Source organism: Schistocerca serialis, chromosome 6 (assembly GCF_023864345.2).
Source record: "Schistocerca serialis cubense isolate TAMUIC-IGC-003099 chromosome 6, iqSchSeri2.2, whole genome shotgun sequence".
NCBI classification, from domain to species: domain Eukaryota; kingdom Metazoa; phylum Arthropoda; class Insecta; order Orthoptera; family Acrididae; genus Schistocerca; species Schistocerca serialis.
In genome coordinates, this window is record NC_064643.1 from 644,717,823 (window position 1) to 644,737,536 (window position 19,714).

At 41.5% G+C, this 19,714-nt stretch overlaps 1 protein-coding gene across 9 annotated transcripts in view; it reads right to left on the bottom strand.

The window, feature by feature from the left end:
• Positions 1 to 19,714, bottom strand: part of LOC126484060 (UPF0415 protein C7orf25 homolog) — a 181,825-nt gene that overhangs the window by 46,989 nt on the left and 115,122 nt on the right. For all 9 annotated transcript variants that reach the window (XM_050107410.1, XM_050107419.1, XM_050107416.1 and 6 more), the window contains 3 exons: positions 12,917 to 13,134; positions 12,581 to 12,744; positions 5,046 to 5,311 (listed from right to left, as the gene is read on the bottom strand). In XM_050107410.1, the coding sequence (XP_049963367.1) occupies positions 5,046 to 5,311; positions 12,581 to 12,744; positions 12,917 to 13,134 (648 nt within the window). The remainder of the gene's footprint in view (positions 1 to 5,045; positions 5,312 to 12,580; positions 12,745 to 12,916; positions 13,135 to 19,714) is intronic.

Here is a 19,714-nt window from a genome sequence, read left to right on the forward strand (position 1 = left end):
TTGTGATCTGGAGCCACTACTGCTTGGACAAGTAGCTCTTCAATTGGCCTCACTAGACTGCGTGCACCCTGTTCCACTCCTCTTACCGAAGAAAAATCCACACCAGTACCAGGAATCAAACATGGGTCTTCCATATGGCACTCAACCATGCTGACCATTCAGTTACAGAGGTGGATATCAAGTGGCTTCTGGCGCAGTAAAATTCTGATGTTGAACGAGTTTCAGGGCATGCACAACAAATTTATCCATTCTTGGGTAGAACTTCAAGTCCCACAACCAAGGTAGCTGAAGCCTGTAGGACTAGTAAATGAGGAAGTTGTATGATTGTTGCAAAATGGTTTTCAGCACAAGGAGGACTGAGACAAAAGCTCAGTATTGGTCCTCACAATTAGGGACTGAGGAAATTGTGAACCCATGTGGGCCTCTGCTGCACTGTCTATGAATGTAAATATACATCAAGCACAAATATGGCCTCCAAGAGAAGCATCTATAGGACTAGAGCTGTGCAGACAAGCAACTATTTTGTGGAGAACTACCTAAAAAGAAAAATCTTCGATGGTCTTCAAACATTCTATGCAGATCATGATCCTGCATTTCACTGCATCAAATCCTGTAACAGCTCCTAATAATTGAAGGCAGTGGTTGTTGTCTTAGGTCTGACAGTATGTAATTTTGTGATTTAGCACCATTGTCAGATGACACTTGCACATGTAATGAGTACAATGACGATGACAACAATGATTATGATGATGATGAAACTGTCATGTCCTGATGCTGCCTTTCCACTTTTATATCAGAGTGCTCTTGACATGTTCTTTCTACCACTACATCCCATGAAGAGCTCATTTGAAAACTGCTACCCCAGTTGACAAGATCATCATTCACCCGTACCTCCACTACCTCTTTGATGATCAAGTACCAAAACCCATTCAATTGGCTTATGTTTGTGTTCGTATCACCTTCATTGAGGCTGTACTTTGCCACTCCAGATTTGTCCGTTTGGCTGAAGTGAATGCGTCTCACATGTTCTACGCTGTGCTGTGAAACATGCCATTGTGTTTAGCAGATATACTGCTTGCCATATTCGCAAGTGATGCTGTAGACTCGAGGTATCCATGGTCTTAGCTTGTCTTTCATTGAGCCAAGTATATTTTTTATTTTAGCCAAAGAGCAGAAAATGATTTTAATGTTGTTCTCTAGTATCTTGGCAATATTGGCCATGGAAAACCTAGCATATGGAAGGAACATCAGATGCCTTATGTCTTCATCCAGATTGTATTCTTTCCTATTCTTCTTGCTCAGCTGGAAAGCGCATCTCATCTGTGTCTCCGAGTAGTCATTCTTGCCGAAGGTTTCCCTTAGATGCTGTAACTTGCCAAACGCTTCCCTTAGATGCCACAGCTCAGTGGGTAGATTCTCCATGTCACAAGTCTCTCATGCTCTATGCATCATGGTGGTGAGCACAAATTTGTGTTCTGCTGGATGGTGGCGGCTGTTGGCATTTGGATATAGGTCCGTGTGTGTCTTTTTTCTAGTCACAGAATGTCCTAGCACACCATAAGTTTTCTTGCTTATCAGAATGTCAGGCAAAGGCAGGCATCTGTTTTCTTCTGTCTCCCTCATGAAATTTATATTGTTGTGTATGCTGTTGAGGTTGTCAAGAAACTTGTGCGGGGTTTCTCTGCCATGCAGTCACACCATGAATGTTTTGTCCATGTATCAACAGAATGCCTTTGGTTTCAGACACATGGCTTTGAGAGCCATTTCCTCAAAGTGTTCGTGTAGAGGTTTGCAATGCCTGATGGAACAGGGGATCCCATACGGACTCTGTCTCACTGCTGGTAGAACTTTCCACCACATTGGAAGTAAGTGTTAGTGAGCTCACAGCACGGAACAGTTCCACACTTTCCAGAATGAAATATCACTCTGCTGAGGAGTGTGCACTGATATGAAACTTCCTAGCAGATCAAAACTGTGTACTGAATCGAGACTCAAATTTGGGACCTTAGCCTTTCATGAGCAAGTGCTCTACCATGTGGGCAACCCAAGCACGACTCACGCTGTGTTGTCACAGCTGTACTTCCGCCAGCACCTCATCTCCTACCTTCCGAACTTCACAGAAGCTCTCCTGCAAAAGTTGGACTAGCACATCTGGAAGAAAGGACAGTGCCCTTGCCCATGAAAGGCAAAGGTCCCGAGTTCAAGCCACAGACTGGCACACAGTTTTCATCTGCCAGGAAGTTTCAGTTCCACAGTGTCTTCCTCAACATGGCCCCCTCATAACATCAGGGAATCCTCTAGTGGTACCTGTGTGAAGAGAGACATGATGTTGAAACTGACCAGGAGGTCACCATTGTCCAGATGTACCCCTGAAGCACCTTCACAAACTAAATTGAATTTTTTGATAGGGTGTGTGCAATGAGTCACAAGAGGCTTTAGTAATTGTGACAGGTGTTTAGCTATTCCATACGCTGGTAAATGCAGTGTGTCCACTTATGGACACAATGGAACTCCCTTCTTGTGCATCTTTGGTAGGCCTTACAGCTGTGGTGGTAGCGCTGCTTGGGGTACAGCCTTTTGACCGTATCCTTGTCCACTCCAGAGTTGTTCAGAGGTAAGATGGTCTTCCTAGTCACAGCTGGTGTAGGATCCTTTCCTACTGACTTGTAAGCAAGGTCTTGTAATAGCATCTTCATCTCCTGCCCATAGTCAACTGAACATCGCGGCACTGTCGCATTTTCTTTGTCAGCTCCTCTTCATCTTCTCAGAGGTTGTGTATTGCCCTCCGTTATGCCAAGGAGATGTTAGTTTTTGGAATTTTTGTTTTGTCAAGTACCCTTAGGTCCCCCCTATCACTTCTTCAATGATCTCAGAGGGAAGAGCCTGAATGGCTTGCTCGACATTGCTGAGGATCTCCTGTTTAGGTAAAGTGCTTGAAACCAGTGAAAAATTTAATCCTTTTGATAGCAAGGACATGGTCACCTTTTCCAGCAAACTGATGATGGTCCTCAAATCCTTTGTGTCAATATTCTGCATGTGTGCCCCTGGAAGTCAATGGAACTTCTTGTGTTGTTTAAAGGTAGCTTTGAACTTGCAGAGTTCATTGGATGCAAAGGTCTTACTATCTACCTACCCCCACATGCAGGGCAGGAGACTGGATGCCAGTCGCAAGTGGTATGGGATTAGAGTACGTCCAATTTCACCAACATATGGGATAGGTAAACACCTGGCACAGTTACTAAAACCTCTCCTGTGTCACTGCACACATCATGTCAAAAAATCAACTGAGGGTGTGAAAGTGCTTCAGGGGATATGTCTGGACAAGAGTGACCTCCTGGTAAGTTTCCACATCACGTCTCTCTTCACATGGGTACCACTAGAGGAGTCCTTGACATTACTAGGTAGCCACTTTGACAAAGACACTGTGGAGTTCCACCACACATCCACCACCACCTACTTCCAACATGGTAGAAAGCTCTACCAGCAGTTAGACACAGTGACTGTGGTCTCACCCTTGTGCCAGGCATTGCAAACCTGTGTATGGAACACTTCGAGAAAATGGCTCCCAAAACCATGTGTCTGAAACCAAAGGCATTCTACTGACACGTGGATGACACATTCGTGGTGCGGCCACTGGTGAAGAAAACCTGCTGGCATTTCTTGATCATCTCAACAGCATACATGACAGTATGGAGGCACAATTAACGTAGAAGAAATATCCTAATAAGGAAGAAAGCTGATGGCATGCTGGGACATTCTGTTCATAGAAATAAGACACACATGGACCTGTACCTAAATGGCAGTAGCTGCCACCATCCAGCACATTGCAAATCTGTGCTCACTGTCCTGGTGCACAGAGAATGAAAGATATGTGACAAGGAGAGTCTACCCGTCAAGTTGCAGCATCTGAGTGAAACCTTTCACAAGAATGGCTACTTGGAGAGACAGACATGATACGCCCTCCAGCTGAGCAAGATGAATAAGATGATCCAGAAGAAGACATTGAGCGTCTGGTGTTCCTTCTGTATACTGGGCTGCCCACAGCCAAGATTTCCAAGATATTGGAGAAGAACAGCATTAAAACCATTTTCTAATCTTTGGCTAAAATAAAAATATGAAATAGCTTGACTCAATGTTAGACAACTAGGACCATGGGCACTTGGAGTCTACAGCATGAGTTGTGAATATGGCAACCAATATATTGGCCAGACACAACGGTGTATTTCACAGTGACACTCAGAACATGTGGAAGCATTCACCTCACCCAAGCTGATTAATCTGTAGTGGCAGAGCACAGCCTCAAGGAAGGTCATATATTTGAACAGACAGATGTATTGTGCCAATTGAACAGGTTCTGGGATTTGATTATCAAAGAAGCAGTGGAGATACGGGTCCATAATGACCTTGTCAACTGGGATGGTGGTTTACAGCTGAGCTCTGCATGGGATGTAGTGCTAGCAAGCATGTGATTGGCTCAGGTATTACAGATGAGGCAGAGGAGCCTATGGTTCAGGGTCTACAAAGATGCAAACTGATCATGAATCCGACACTTTGCCTGAAGAGCAAGAGTTGGAAACTTGTTGAAACATTCCTACAAAATGAAGCTTTGACCTGGCTATAACCCACGAAGACTTCACCATCGAAATTTTTCTGTAAAGACCTTCTTTCCCATATGTAATGAAAACATCAAAGGTGGAGCCATCAGTGACGTAGAACACTTAGTACTGAAAGAACATTTATTACTGACACCAGCGAGCAACCAGAACAGAATTGACTTCTTGGACAGATTAACACAGCTATTTACACAAACATAAAATATTCCAGAATGCTGGTTTTTATATAAACATTGAGTATTCCACAATATACAAACACTACAAACATAAGATATTTCAAGAACATTCCAATAATTTTGGCTTTGACATGGCAACAGGCAGCACTGCAACTAGTGATGCTAACCACTATGCCTCATTTTGTGCAGCAAAGCTCACAGCAATATGATACATTAGTTGTTCATAGGCACTAAGATTAGTAATATAATTAATCACCTTATTGAGTGATGCTCTACAAAATCCTTCATTTGCTGTTACTGTTACTGATCTCATAGCATGCCCTGTTGCAAAAACTATAAGTGATCGTTTCTTAATTTTTCCACCTAATTTAATATTTTCAAATTCTTGTGAAAGTATATCATTAACAACCAAAACCTTCTCCATGAACTGTGATGCAGATTTCTTCTCACTTTCACCACCAACTGTATCAATGATGGATGAGAAGCTTTCATATGCACTTTGACAGCATATCAACTGTTTCCCTGGAACCACAAATGACAATAAATGACCAATAATGAGGAAAATGCAAGAAAAAAAAAGAAAGATTGACAAATCAAAATTTTGCAGACAAGACTGTGCAATGCACACATGTCATAAAAATGGAATCTAATTCTTCTCTATAACACCAACTGGTTAAATCAGTAAAGCTCCAAAGCTGTAAGAAATAGAATATTGACACATTATCTTCCAAATATTGTGGCCAAGATAGACTCAAAGCCCATACCTACTACAATAGTACAAGTTTATAAGCCAACTAGCTCTGCAGATGATGAAGAAATTGATGAAATGTATGATGAGATAAAAGAAATTATTCAGGTAGTGAAGGGAGACGAAAATTTAATAGTCATGGGTGACTGGAATTCGAGAGTAGGAAAAGAATTTTGCACAGAGCATAACTTAATCATAGCTAACACTTGGTTCAAAAATCATAAAAGAAGGTTGTACACATGGAAGAATCCTGGAAATACTAGAAGGTATCAGATAGATTATATAATGGTAAGACAGAGATTTAGGAACCAGGCATTAAATTGTAAGACATTTCCAGGGGCAGATGTGGACTCTGACCATAATCTATTGGTTATGAGCTGTAGATTAAAACTGAAGAAACTTCAAAAAGGTGGGAATTTAAGGAGATGGGATCTGGACAAACTGATTAAACCAGAGGTTGTACAGAGTTTCAGGGAGAGCATAAGGGAACAATTGTCACAAATGGGGGAAAGAAATACGGTAGAAGAAGAAGAATGGGTAGCTTTGAGGGATGAAGTAGTGAAGGCAGCAGAGGATCAAGTAGGTAAAAAGACGAGGGCTAGTACAAACCCTTGGGTAACAGAAGAAATATTGAACTTAATTGATCAAAGGAGAAAATATAAAAATGCAGTAAATGAAGCAGGCAAAAAGGAATACAAACGTCTCAAAAATGAGATCGACAGGAAGTGCAAAATGGCTAAGCAGGGATGGCTAGAGGACAAATCTAAGGATGTAGAGGCTTGTCTCACCAGGGGCAAGATAGATACTGCCTACAGGAAAATTAAACAGACCTTTGGAGAAAAGAGAACCACTTGTATGAATATCGAGAGCTCAGATGGAAACCCAGTTCTAAGCAAAGAAGGGAAAGCAGAAAGGTGGAAGGAGTATATAGAGGGTCTATACAAGGGCACAATGGGAGATACAATACTGTGTGAAGAGTTTGACAGAGCACTGAAAGACCTGAGTCAAAACAAGGCCCCGGGAGTAGACAACATTCCATTAAAACTACTGACGGCCTTGGGAGAGCCAGTCCTGACAAAACTCTACCATCTGGTCAGCAAGATATATGAGACAGGCGAAATACCCTCAGACTTCAAGAAGAATATAATAACTCCAATCCCAAAGAAAGCAGGTGTTGACAGATGTGAAAATTACCGAACAATCAGTTTAATAAGTCACAGCTGCAAAATACTAACGCGAATTCTTTACACACGAATGGGAAAACTAGTGGAAGTCAACCTTGGGGAAGACCAGTTTGGATTCCGTAGCAACATTGGAACACGTGAGGCAATACTGACTCTACGACTTAACTTAGAAGAAAGATTAAGGAAAGGCAAACCTACGTTTCTAGCATTTGTAGACTTAGAGAAATCTTTCGACAATGTTGACTGGAATACTCTCTTTCAAATTCTAAAGGTGGCAGGGGTAAAATACAGGGAGCGAAAGGCTATTTACAATTTGTACAGAAAGCAGATGGCAGTTATAAGAGTCGAGGGACATGAAAGGGAAGCAGCGGTTGGGAAGGGACTGAGACAGGGTTGTAGCCTCTCCCTGATGCTATTAAATCTGTATATTGAGCAAGCAGTAAAGGAAACTGTTGTGGATTGGCAAGAGAGCCAACCCACTATGAGAGGAAGCCGAGAGGCACGCATTTTAGCTCACGCAGGCTGGCGTGAGGTCTGGAACAGGACAAGGAAGTTAGACTTTAGCAAAAAAGGATGTAGCTGTTGGAATACTTAACTTTAATCCGTAAATGGTGAACATCGCTATTGACGGTACACGCTTTACAGCATCAATAGCAACTGGTAATGGCGCCTTGCTAGGTCGTAGCAAATGACGTAGCTGAAGGCTATGCTAACTATCGTTTCGGCAAATGAGAGTGTATTTTGTCAGTGAACCATCACTAGCAAAGTCGGCTGTACAACTGGGGATGAGTGCTAGGAAGTCTCTCTAGACCTGCCGTGTGGCGGCGCTTGGTTTGCAATCACTGATAGTGGCGACACGCGGGTCCGACGTATACTACCGGACCGCGGCCGATTTTAAGGCTACCACCTAGCAAGTGTGGTGTCTGGCGGTGACACCACAGAAACAAAAGAAAAATTTGGAGTAGGTATTAAAATCCATGAAGAAGAAATAAAAACTTTGAGGTTTGTCGATGACATTGTAATTCTGTCAGAGACAGCAAAGGACTTGGAAGAGCAGTTGAATGGAATGGACAGTGTCTTGAAAGGAGGATATAAGATGAACATCAACAAAAGCAAAACGACGATCATGGAATGTAGTCAAATTAAGTCGGGTGATGCTGAGGGAGTTAGATTACGAAATGAGACACTTAAAGTAGTAAAGGAGTTTTGCTATTTGGGGAGCAAAATAACTGTGATGGTCGAAGTAGAGATGATATAAAATGTAGACTGGCAACGGCAAGACAAGCGTTTCTGAAGAAGAGAAATTTGTTAACATCGAGTATAGATTTAAGTGTCAGGAAGTTATTTCTGAAAGTATTTGTATGGAGTGTAGCCATGTGTGGAAGTGAAACATGGACGATAAATAGTTTGGACAAGAAGAGAATAGAAGCTTTTGAAATGTGGTGCTGCAGAAGAATGCTGAAGATAAGATGGGTAGATCACATAACTAATGAGGAGGTATTGAATAGAATTGGGGAGAAGAGGAGTTTGTGGCACAACTTGACAAGAAGAAGGGACAGGTTGGTAGGACATGTTCTGGGGCATCAAGGGATCACAAATTTAGCATTGGAGGGCTGTGTGGAGGGTAAAAATCATAGAGGGAGACCAAGAGATGAATGCACTAAGCAGATTCAGAAGGACGTAGGTTGCAGTAAGTACTGGGAGATTAAGAAGCTTGCACAGGATAGAGTAGCATGGAGAGCTGCAACAAACCAGTCTCAGGACTGCAAGAACACAATCTTCGATATGTCTTAAAGTATATGTCTGGGGTGAAGAATTGTATTAAAGAAAAACAAGGACAATAAAAGATACATACAAGCAGGAAACAGAAGTTTTCAAAATGGGCTGTTACAGAAGAACGCCAAAAATTGTGTGGGTATATTTGATAACTAATGAGGAGGTAATGAATCAAATGGGAGAAGAAGACATTTATGAATTATGGGAGAACTGCACTAAAATAAGGAATAAGTTGATAGAATACATCCTTAGGCACCAAGGAATAGTAAATTTTGTAATGGAGGGAAGTGTGGGGAGTAAAAACTAGAGAAGTGGACCAAGGCTTAACTACAGTAAACAGATTCGAGTAAATGTAGGCTGCAGATGTTATGTGGTGGTTAAAAGGCTTGCTAGTGTGGATAACTGCATCACACCAGTCTTCAGACTGAAAGCTACAAAAATAACGTTGTCCAAATGACACACTTGTGGCGGTTATCGACTGCAAGAGTCGACCAATTCATCTTCGAGAATGAACTTCTTTGAAAACTGTTGATCTCAGTGTATTACGAACTCTGTATTCGAGCGGATGTGTTTGTACCGACATCATCAAAATAAAGTTAATTCATTATAAACGAGCGAATACTTAATGTTGGGTCTGATATTACCGTATGTAACATCTCAATCCCTATACTGGTGACCCCGACGCTCACCAACGCTGTTTACGATGCCAGAAATGTATACTGGAACATCGCCATGGACAAACAATGCAGCAACCCTTTGTCAGACTTCTACGTCCATCGATTTCACATCGCGCCGCATCTGGATGCAGTGTACAGGAAGTGTAAATAGTGTGTAAATTCCCAACTCTTGTGTGAATCGTGCTTTTTGGTAAATTTCGTCACCTTCTCACACATCAACAATGCGACCAAGGCGCACACGTCATCCATCGAAACCCACTCAACGCGTCGGTAATTTCACTTCCGGACAGTGCAGTCCTCCTTCGCCGATTAATTTGAACAATTTTGACTTGCTTTTGTGTAATGAATTAACTTTGTGCAGTGCTTCGACATCGGACAATCATGCCAAACAATGGACTGCAACAAACGGGGACTATGTTGCAAATCCCAGTTCGCACGAACTCTGAACTACGGCTAAATTGCATGCCTGGTCAAATTCACAAACGTCCGTCACAGCTACCACGTCTTCCGCGTCGCATGCAAATTCGTTCGACCCAGTTTCCGCACAGCCTGTCTTCCAGAGTTCGAATGTTCACGCCAACTTTTCTGCTGCTTCTCCGCGCTTGTCTCTCATTTGTAGCATTCAACTACCAACATTACTCTCGGACCAACTTCCATTGTGGTTCATGGCCACAGAGTATATATTCTCCTCTTATGGCATCACCGACGAAAGTGAAAAATACCTCGTACTCTTCAGGCACCTAAAGGACTATCATTATATAATTATGGACATTACCTGTGACAATTTGAGTGACAAGTACACCAGAGTGAAAGCCGCTTTAATTCAGCGTCTGTCACCAGCATCACAGGAACAATTTCATCAAGGGCATCCTACCGATCAATGACAATGGACCAATTACACCGACGACAATGCCGGCTGTTTCTCAGTTCAACATTGCACGTGCCACACCTCCCTCTACGCAGTACGAGCAACGACTCTGCTCAACCGCTACCGACAGCAACGTAACGGCCGCCGCCTGCTGGCTCACTGACCTCGACACAGTCAAAACAAACAGCTGCGCGACATACGATTCCGTCACAGCTTCCGCACCTACAACTTGTCAACAACTCACTGACACTACGCGCGCTTACTGCCCGGCCGTTCACTACTCGATCGCGCCCGCAACTTGTTCACCCACGCCAGAACACGATTTCAGTCATATCATTGCTTCATACAGCAGTGAACATGTTCTTACTCCGCCGCCGCCAAGTACTGAGTTTCACATTCGCGATCGCACACACGATCTCTTCTACTCGAACTGTTACGTCACTACTGTGCCGCTGACCTTGTCATGTACGCCAGGTTACCCTTTGCTAGAGACAGATTCTGATTTCGACTGTATCTTACTCAGTGATACACAGCAGACTGCTTCATGACAAACATTTTCGCCTGAACAACTGCGACAGCTACGGAAGCAAATTGTGACATACAGTTTGTTGGTACAAGATCAGTTACACATGCTGCAGCAGACACCGACCGAGCACGACATACAATGAGATGCATTTTCGCCTGAACGCTTGCGACAGCTACGTGAGCAAATTGCGACATACAACTTGTTGGTACAAGATCAGTTACACATGCTGCAGCCGACACCGACCGAGCACAACATGCAATGAGATGCTCCTGTCATTGTTCCGCCTCCAACTGCTGACGATCCTTCGCCGTTACTACCAGCTACAACTAATACCCTGACAATCATGCTACGGGGATCTATGTCCCAGATGTCACAACTGTCATCATCACGCCGCCTCAAGTGGAAATTCTACATTACTGATGTGATACAAGCAACTTATTTACGCCGCTGCCACCTTTCCTTGGTAGTTCCAGACACTTCGTTTCTGTACCACAGCATAACCAGCCGCATTTCAGTGCCACTTCCTTTGCCACCCTCTTCACTACCTCCGCAATGTACGACCAACACATCTGCCATTTCTGCTTCGACGAGTGAGCATCTTTCCGCTCCGACACATGACTGTGCAGCAGTTTCACGCGAACAGCTCGCAGCCTTACGGCTCGACCACAGTGCTGACAGCGACAGCACACACGCAGCTCCATTTCCATCGAACTGTGTCCGCCTCTCCGCCATGGACCAGTAGTTCATCCGCCGATTCGACTTCTTCATGTTCACATTACGTCTCATCACCTTCCTGCCCCAACCATGGTTTCGCTGACCACGCCCGCCTTCCACCATCTCTCACCGTCGCCATGCCTCATGCACATGGCTCATGGCCACACCTCCCAACCTTCGATCACAGCTGTTTCGCACATCAAAACACTGGCACTGTCAACTCCGCTTGGAACATCCTGCCATCTACCGCTGTAACACACTCACTGTCCATGGACTCTGAGGTGATGCTTCCGTCTACACCAAAGTCATCCACTGCCAAGGTCAGTCATGTGCAGCTTGCTGTTTTCTCCCATGCTGCAACATCAAGCACCTCTATAACTCTATCATTATTGCGAGTGTTGCTCATCCAGCATCTCTTACGCAACCTGTTAAGCCACAGCATGCTTGCTCCTTTATGTCATACGGCCAATATTAAACTGTTACCGGACACGTTGCAATTACCACGGCGCTCGCCGGCAAATACTTTGGCAATACATCGCATCGCATCTTCGACGCACTCCGCGCCTTTGATTGGATCAAAACCCCACTGCGCCACATGGCCTCGGCACGACGATGTTCTCCCCACCAACACGCCGCCGCCTTCTGCTTCCACCGTGCCATCAGCAGCATTGCACGGTCAACCTGCGGACGCCTTCCACGCCTCCTTCCCTCCACTGGTTGTGCCTACCAAGACATCGAGGAACGGTCTGATCGCGCCTTGCACTAGCGCCTGCCACGACACAATCGGTCATGTGCACCTGCTTCATCGGCCGGGTGCACACACGCCTCTCATCATTTTTACCGTGCTCCGCACTACCGGTGGCGGCTCTGTGGCGGTTATCGACTGCAAGAGTCGACTGACTCATCTTTGAGAACGAACTTCTTTGAAAACTGTTGATCTCAGTGTGTTCCGAACTCTGTATTCGAGCGGATATGTTTATACCGACATGATCAAAGTAAAGTTAATTCATTATAAACGAGTGAATACTTAATGTTGGGTTCGATATTACCGTACGTAACATCTCGATCCCCATACAATAAATATTTTCATTATTCCTTAACTTAATACTAAAAGGTTAATATATGTTGTGGTGGTGATCAGAAGTGTATGCCTACAATGAGAGTAAAATAAAAACTCAAGAAGTAAATACACAGCATAAAGCATGACACAGAATGTCATATCATAGCAGTTACATTAAAAATACATGTATCCATACATTCAACTACTACATATTAGTATACAATAATATAGCACTCACCAACAAACAGTTTGTCCAGAAGAGGTTTCAATGGTTCTTTCCTTTCCTGCTCAGCTTGATAATTAATACAAGGATCATCAAAATCAAAGTAACATCCTCCATTGGTTAAATCAGACACATAAGCAAGTAAAGTTGTTACATCAAGATTCAGGCACTGAATATCACTGAAATAAAAACTGTTTTTGAGTCCGTGAAACAGAAACAACTTGCATGTCCCTAATTTTTATAATGTAATATAATAATGCAACTCAACATAAATTGTATGTGTAGGAAATGACAGCCTATTAGCAACAACTGCTATGCGTAATTAATTCATTTAATTTTTGTTTAATATACCTGACATGTGCTAGCAAACCATTTTTGTTTTCCTTTAATGAACTGCAGCTGAAAACTGTTGTGTTATGCTGATTCTGATTTTCTAGCGTTCCTTTAGCTTCATCTTTATTTTTTTCAGACCAGTCAGATTCATTTCCTATACTCCTAACTGTAACACCAAGGTCAGTAAGGCACTTCACAGTTTCTTCATCCACACCACGTGTAAACACAAAAACAACCTGTAAATGTGTCCATCATTATTAATTTGATTTTTTAAAATAGGCTTAATAACATGGTAAGAAGCACAACTATAAATATTTTGTTTAAATGTGGAGATGTGTGGAATATTTATTTTGCTAAATTAATTCTTGCAAATAAACCTACAATATAAAAAGGTTCTACTTCTCATGTAGCAGTATGCATACACTTTAACATGATGTAACCTTTAACATGGTGTAACTAGAATAGTTGCATTTGCAATCAGCTGTTCCTTTGTCTTGCGAGCTTCTAGTTCCACTATGTTCTTCCTTGTCTTTCCTGACAGTTCTCACATCTGAGGTCTCCAGCCCTTGTTTGCTGTCATTTCTCAGTTAATTTTTCTCCTGTGCTGTCCTGTTGTCCCCCCTTGGCACATCGTCGAGGGTAAATTTTCTATCTAATTTTTGGATTAATTGTTGAATAGCTCTTTTTTGTACAAATTATCACCCTTTAAAAAGATTAAGAACCATCAAGTTTCAAAAGTCTGCACAATTTATGTTTTCCCTTTCGTTCATGAACATATTTTCTGCTCTCAACTGTTTTTAATGACTGTAACCTTGACCAACACTTTAATGGCCACACTACTCAAATATCACTACACTATCATGCAGGAATAAACAATAAAATAATGATCTCATTGATTGAATCATCTTAACACACAGGATATGATGTGGAAACTCCAAGTCAGAATGCCAACAATATAAGGAAAAAATAGACTGCTACTTACCATAAAGATGACGCATTAAGTTGCAGCCTCTGCACACATGACCTGTACATGACGTGAACTTGCTTGTCTGAATGAAAGTGTATGCATTTCCTTTTCTGAAAAAGGCTTTGGCCAAACGCTACTGTGTTAGTGTCTTTTCATTGTGCCGGTTTGCAACTTCATCAATCGATAATAGAGAATACTTAAGATTGCTTAAAGTTTACATGGAATTTTTACCAGGCACGCATCTTTGTGAAGATTTCTGAGGTATGAAGCCAGGTGATAATGACTTATTGGTGCAATGTTTCAGCAACATACCTCATCACGAACATCAGGTACATCCTAATTTTAGATTGAACCTTTCATCTTTAAATGTGTTGTCTTCTCTCTTCCTTACACATGGCACAATACTGACACTGTTTTCATGTCTTTTGTGTGGCACGCTTACTGGTACAATGTTGCAGGTCCTCTGTGCATAACAGGGATGGTGGTTACACTGAAACAACTGGTTTCCAGTAATATTAATTTTTTCCACGCCAGTTTAACCTGACTGTTAAAACTGCTCAAAATAAGTGGTTTGTGAAATAATCAATTTCCAGTTTTTTATTCCCATTGTTTCCTATAATAAATGTAGAAATCTCGAACGAAGATTGAAAAATTTTGACTCTCAGTTTCAAGATACTACCAAAAAATCACCAATATTCTCCTATTGATTCTAATTTTCTGAAACTCTGCTGAAAAATGATGTAATGGGGGATCATACCACCATTTGCGCATTATGAGTAGTCAAAACTGAGTAGTGAAAACTAAGGTTGAAGAACTTGTATTTTTCGTGTTAATTTTTCCATTTTCAAGGGCTACAAGCAGAAAAAGGCATATTATGTAGTCACAGGCAGCGGATCAGCTACTTTCTGTTTTTATTGTATACCAAGAATGAATTGATGTAAGTTTTTAATTTATTGCTGTTACCACGGCTGAAATGATCCTGCCAGTGGGAGAGAAATTTGCAGAAAGAGTACACTGACTGATATGGGCAATATGGACCATAGAAGAACTGCCAGAAGAATGGAAAATAGCTCTGATTTGTCCAATACATAAGAAGGGCGACAAACTGAACTGTGCCAACTATTGAGGAATCCCCCTGCTTAATGTCTACTAAAGATCCTGTCCAATTGCCTCATACATAGAATTCAGCCAGTGGCAGAATCAGTGATTGGAGAGTACCGGGGAGATTTCTGGCCAAGGTGATCAACAGTAGATCACATCTTCAGTCTCCAGCATCTCACTGAGAAACTGTGTGATATGGTAAAGTTTTGCATATTTTATTCATTGATTTTAAGAGGGCCTATAATTGTATATATTGCAAGAGCATGCTCAGCTGTTTGAGGGAGTTTGGCATGGCAGAGAAACTCATCAATCTGATAAAGAACTGTCTGGATGAAACACATGCAAAGGTGCAGATGGAACATCATGTAACTGAGAAATTTAAAATTGTGACAGGACTCAGGCAAGGAGATGGTTTGTCCCCTATCCTGTTCAACTTTGCCCTCAAGAAGATCGTACGCGAGGCCTTTCAAGAGAAAAAAGGGATTGAAATTGAAGGAAAGAGACTAGCATACTTAGCCTATGCAGATGACATCTGTTTAATCTCTAGGTCTGAAGAGGAGTTGGAGCCAATGACTAGAGCACTAAAGAAGGCTGCCAGCAATTTTGGGCTAAACATAAATGAAGCCAAGCAGAGTACCTCGTTATGATGCATTGTCAGACTGCTGGTCATCTACAATCACTGCAGGTGGGAGACCAGTGCTACGAAAGAGTGCATGAATTTAAATACCTAAGGGCACTTTTAAGTGAGAACTTGTCATGTGAAGCAGAGATCAATGTGAGAATACAAGCAGGAAAGCGATCTTACCACAGCCTAGCACAACTGCTTTGGTCCAGGTCTCTCTCCAGACAGTTCAAGATTCAACTATACAAAACCCTGATCCAACCTGTTGTTCTATATGGGTGGGAGACATGGGGTATCCAGAAACAGGACTTCCATAAGCTCTTCGATATTGAGAGAAAAGTGCTTCGGAAGATTTTTGGCCTGGTTCTGGATGCAGACACAGGGGAATGGGGGATCAGACACAACCAAGAGCTTGAGGAACTATACCAGCAGCTCAACATAGCAGGAACTGTCAAAGCCAAACGAATGCAGTGGACTGGCCATGTGGCTTGGATGGAAGACCACAGATAGCCTCAGAAGCTCCTGGCTTTCACACCTACAGGAAAGAGACCACCAGGGAGATCCAAGAAGCATTGGAAGGATGGCCTCCACAAAGATTTAAACCACACATCAATGGATGTGGACAGATGGCAGATAGCAGCAATGGACAGAATACAATGGGGGAGGAAACTTGTAGTAGCTTTCGGTCCACTCGATCAAGAAGAAGAAGAAGAAAAGAAGACTAATTTACTTCCTCTTTTATTATTTCATACAAGTGACAGACAAAGCTTTAATCTTTTAAAGCATATGAAGCACTGTACATCACTTTGAAAAGATATATCCAGACTAGGATTAATGTCATCCTGCAATACAATGGATGTCCAGCAGGGCCAAGTCTTGTGCACTGCACATACATGCTTACCTTAAGCTACAACACACAACAAAATGATAATATTTCTTCATCAGTCCTGTACCATTTCTTATGCCATGTGTTTGTTGCTTGTTTCTGTCGGCATTGTTATTAAAATAGCACTGATCGCTTTCCCCATTTTATACAACAATACAATATTTCAAACCAATCCAAATTTTATGTTTAAAAATTAATCCTTTTTTTTTATATAAAAGTTTTATTTTAAAACAATTTTAGAAGTGCTGCTATGGCTAATAGCTATTTTGGTTTATTACTCAGTTATATGTAAAAAAAATAAAAGATAACTACTATAAATGAGACCAAATACCAAAGAGTATCAGTTATTCAGAACTAAACTACCAGGATCAGTTTTAATGTTCAGTTTTTCTCATCCCTAGTATGTAACCTGCTCCTGCTTGAGTTACTATGTATGCAATATATTTCACTTTTCCTCCCATCCATGAAGTGCCATAGTTGATGTTATCTTTTATGTTTGTTTGTATTCCATGACCACCAGTGTTTTGTTGACAGTCCACACGCTGTTGGGAGTGTTAAGAGAACAGGTTTAATGTGGTCCACTTAATATCCATTGCTTGGACATGACAGCAGTAACTGATGCTCCGAACAGAGGGGTTTCATCAGGTATGTATAAGTTAAGGAAAAAGAGCTCCACTGAGGTTTCCCTACATGTAAATCAACTCACATATCAACCACGCAAATTATGTGAAACAGAACTTCTCCATCTGTTTGAAATGTGGAAAAAGCTTTACTCTTTCAGGAAACTGCTCTCTGTATCTTCCTGGATATCAAAGGAGATTTTAACAACACAACCTAGAGCTGCAGAACAGCACGGCATTGCGATCATCATATGCAAATGGATTAAGACCATTTTAAGCAGAAGAATGGTACAAGCCACCATGACGAATGATGATAATAGTGATCAACACCACCAGGGGGTGTCTGCAAGGAGAGGTTTTGTCCCCACTACCGTGGAACCTAGTGGTGAATTAACCAACTAAAATTGAATACTATCCAAAGGTCAGTTGTAAGAAAACTGTTGTGCTGCCATTTATGACGAAGGCGATCCAGTTCACATACTGGAATCTCAAGCTCCTTGACGGAAGTCTACTAGTACAGTGGATAGTGAAGTATGTAGGGATAAATCCAGATGTGAAACTATTATGGAACCCTCATGTAAAGAATATATGTTGCAAGGTGAAAGATAACTAAAGAGGTAATGAACAAATAATGAAAAGATCATTAATTTGATCCTCTGAAAATCTGTACACATACTGGATTGAAACTGTTGAAAGTTGTGATCTTGATTTGCTCATTTCCTCTAGTTATGACCTCTCAAAAATATGTGTGGTACAATGACAAACCCTTTCCTTATGAACCTGAAACCTGGTTGACTTGGTTTCAGAGAGCCAATCAGAAAGTGTTTCTCAAATGTTGTTCAGGAAAGATAATGAAAGGAAGAGGTTAAGAAACAATGGAAAAGAATATAAATCCCAAAAAAATAAGATTGTGCCCGAGAAAGTGTTTCGTAGTGCCAGTGATCCATAGTGCAAAACTAGTTTCTACAAATATTCAACATTGAATGAAGAACAGAATGAGGGATATTTATTGAGTTTTATTGTTTGGGAGATTATAATAAGCAAAATGCTTATTTATTTGGATTAGTGTGGCCTAACAAGTGCAAAAAGGTGTATCCAAAGAAGAGGAAGGTTCCAACAGTAAGTCAGAGGAATGTTTCTTTCAGGTATTTAATTCATGACACTCCAGTTACTGAAGCTGAAGTGTGTAGGACTGCATTTTTAGCTGTTCATGTCATTTCTATTAAACGTTTGAAGATTGTCTGTAGCAATGAAGAATGTGACACAGAGTGTCATGAATCTACAACACATGTATCTGTACATACACCTAGACAGGACAGAAGAGGCAAGCATTCTAACAGACCTCTAGCCATTGATAACAAGAGAAAAAATAAGGTTAAAAATCACATCGAAATGTTTCCAAGGTACACATCACATTATGGTAGAACACAGAATCCGAACAAGTCCTACATAACCTCCGCTCACTCGATTGCTGGAATGTATCATTTGTACTGTGAAGATCTTAAAAATACAGATGAAGTCCCAGTGAAACAACATGTGTATGAAACCATTTTCAACACAGAATATAATATTGGTTTTAAACTGCCGTCAAGTGATACATGTCGTATTTGTGATTCTGCTGGAGTACCTAATAACATCAAATCCACAGACATCAAACTACACCTTGAGAAAGCTGAAGCTGCATATAGTGCCCTGAATAGTGACTCAAATGAGTCAAAACAGGATGGTGCATGGACTTACAACAAGCGTTGCCAACACCACATATTTTGACAGAATCAGTTTTTTATAAGAGATAACTTTGGACATATAATTTCTGTATTCACCGTTGTAGTGATGAGAAGGCAGTGATGTGTGTCTGGTCCAAGAATGATGCATCTAAAGGGGCCGATGAAGTAGCTAGCTGCATTTTAAATGCTTTAGACTAGGTGGTGGAAGATCGTCATCAAAGGCTCATCATTTATTCTGATTTGTGTGTTGGACAAAATAAAAACTATATTATCCTAGGTCTGTGGTTGTACCTCCTAGATAAAAAATGTTTTGATGTTGTTGAGCACAAATTTCTCCTCCCTGGTCACATGTTCCTGCCATATAACAAGGATTTTGGAGTTATTGAGAAGCTGAAAAGAAAGACACAGGCTGTGTACACTACAGAAAAATGGGTTGAACTTATGAGAAAGAGCAAGCAAACGAACCCATGCATTGTGGTTGATGAAGAAACACGACTTCATGTCTTTGTTGTCTATAATGAACAGTATCATCAAATGTAACGTTACTGTTGACAAAAAGCCTGCAGACATCAGAAACGCAATGGTGTTTAGATTAGTGAGTGGTGAACATTCTGTATATATCAAATATTCACACAATCAAACCAGAAACCTGTGCGAGTTAGTTTACAGAAGTGTCATGGACAATTTATGAAGCTTGCATACTGCCAGTTAGTTCCTAAGTATCCAAATAGACGTCGAATTAAGGCAGCAAAGTTCAAGGGCCTTCAAAGTTTACTGCAGTTTGTGCCTCCAATATATTCAAGTTTTTTCAGTCATTGATAAATGATGGTAGTGACGATACAACAGAACAGCAAAACACTGATGAGGAGTTTGACTATTAATGACATGCTATG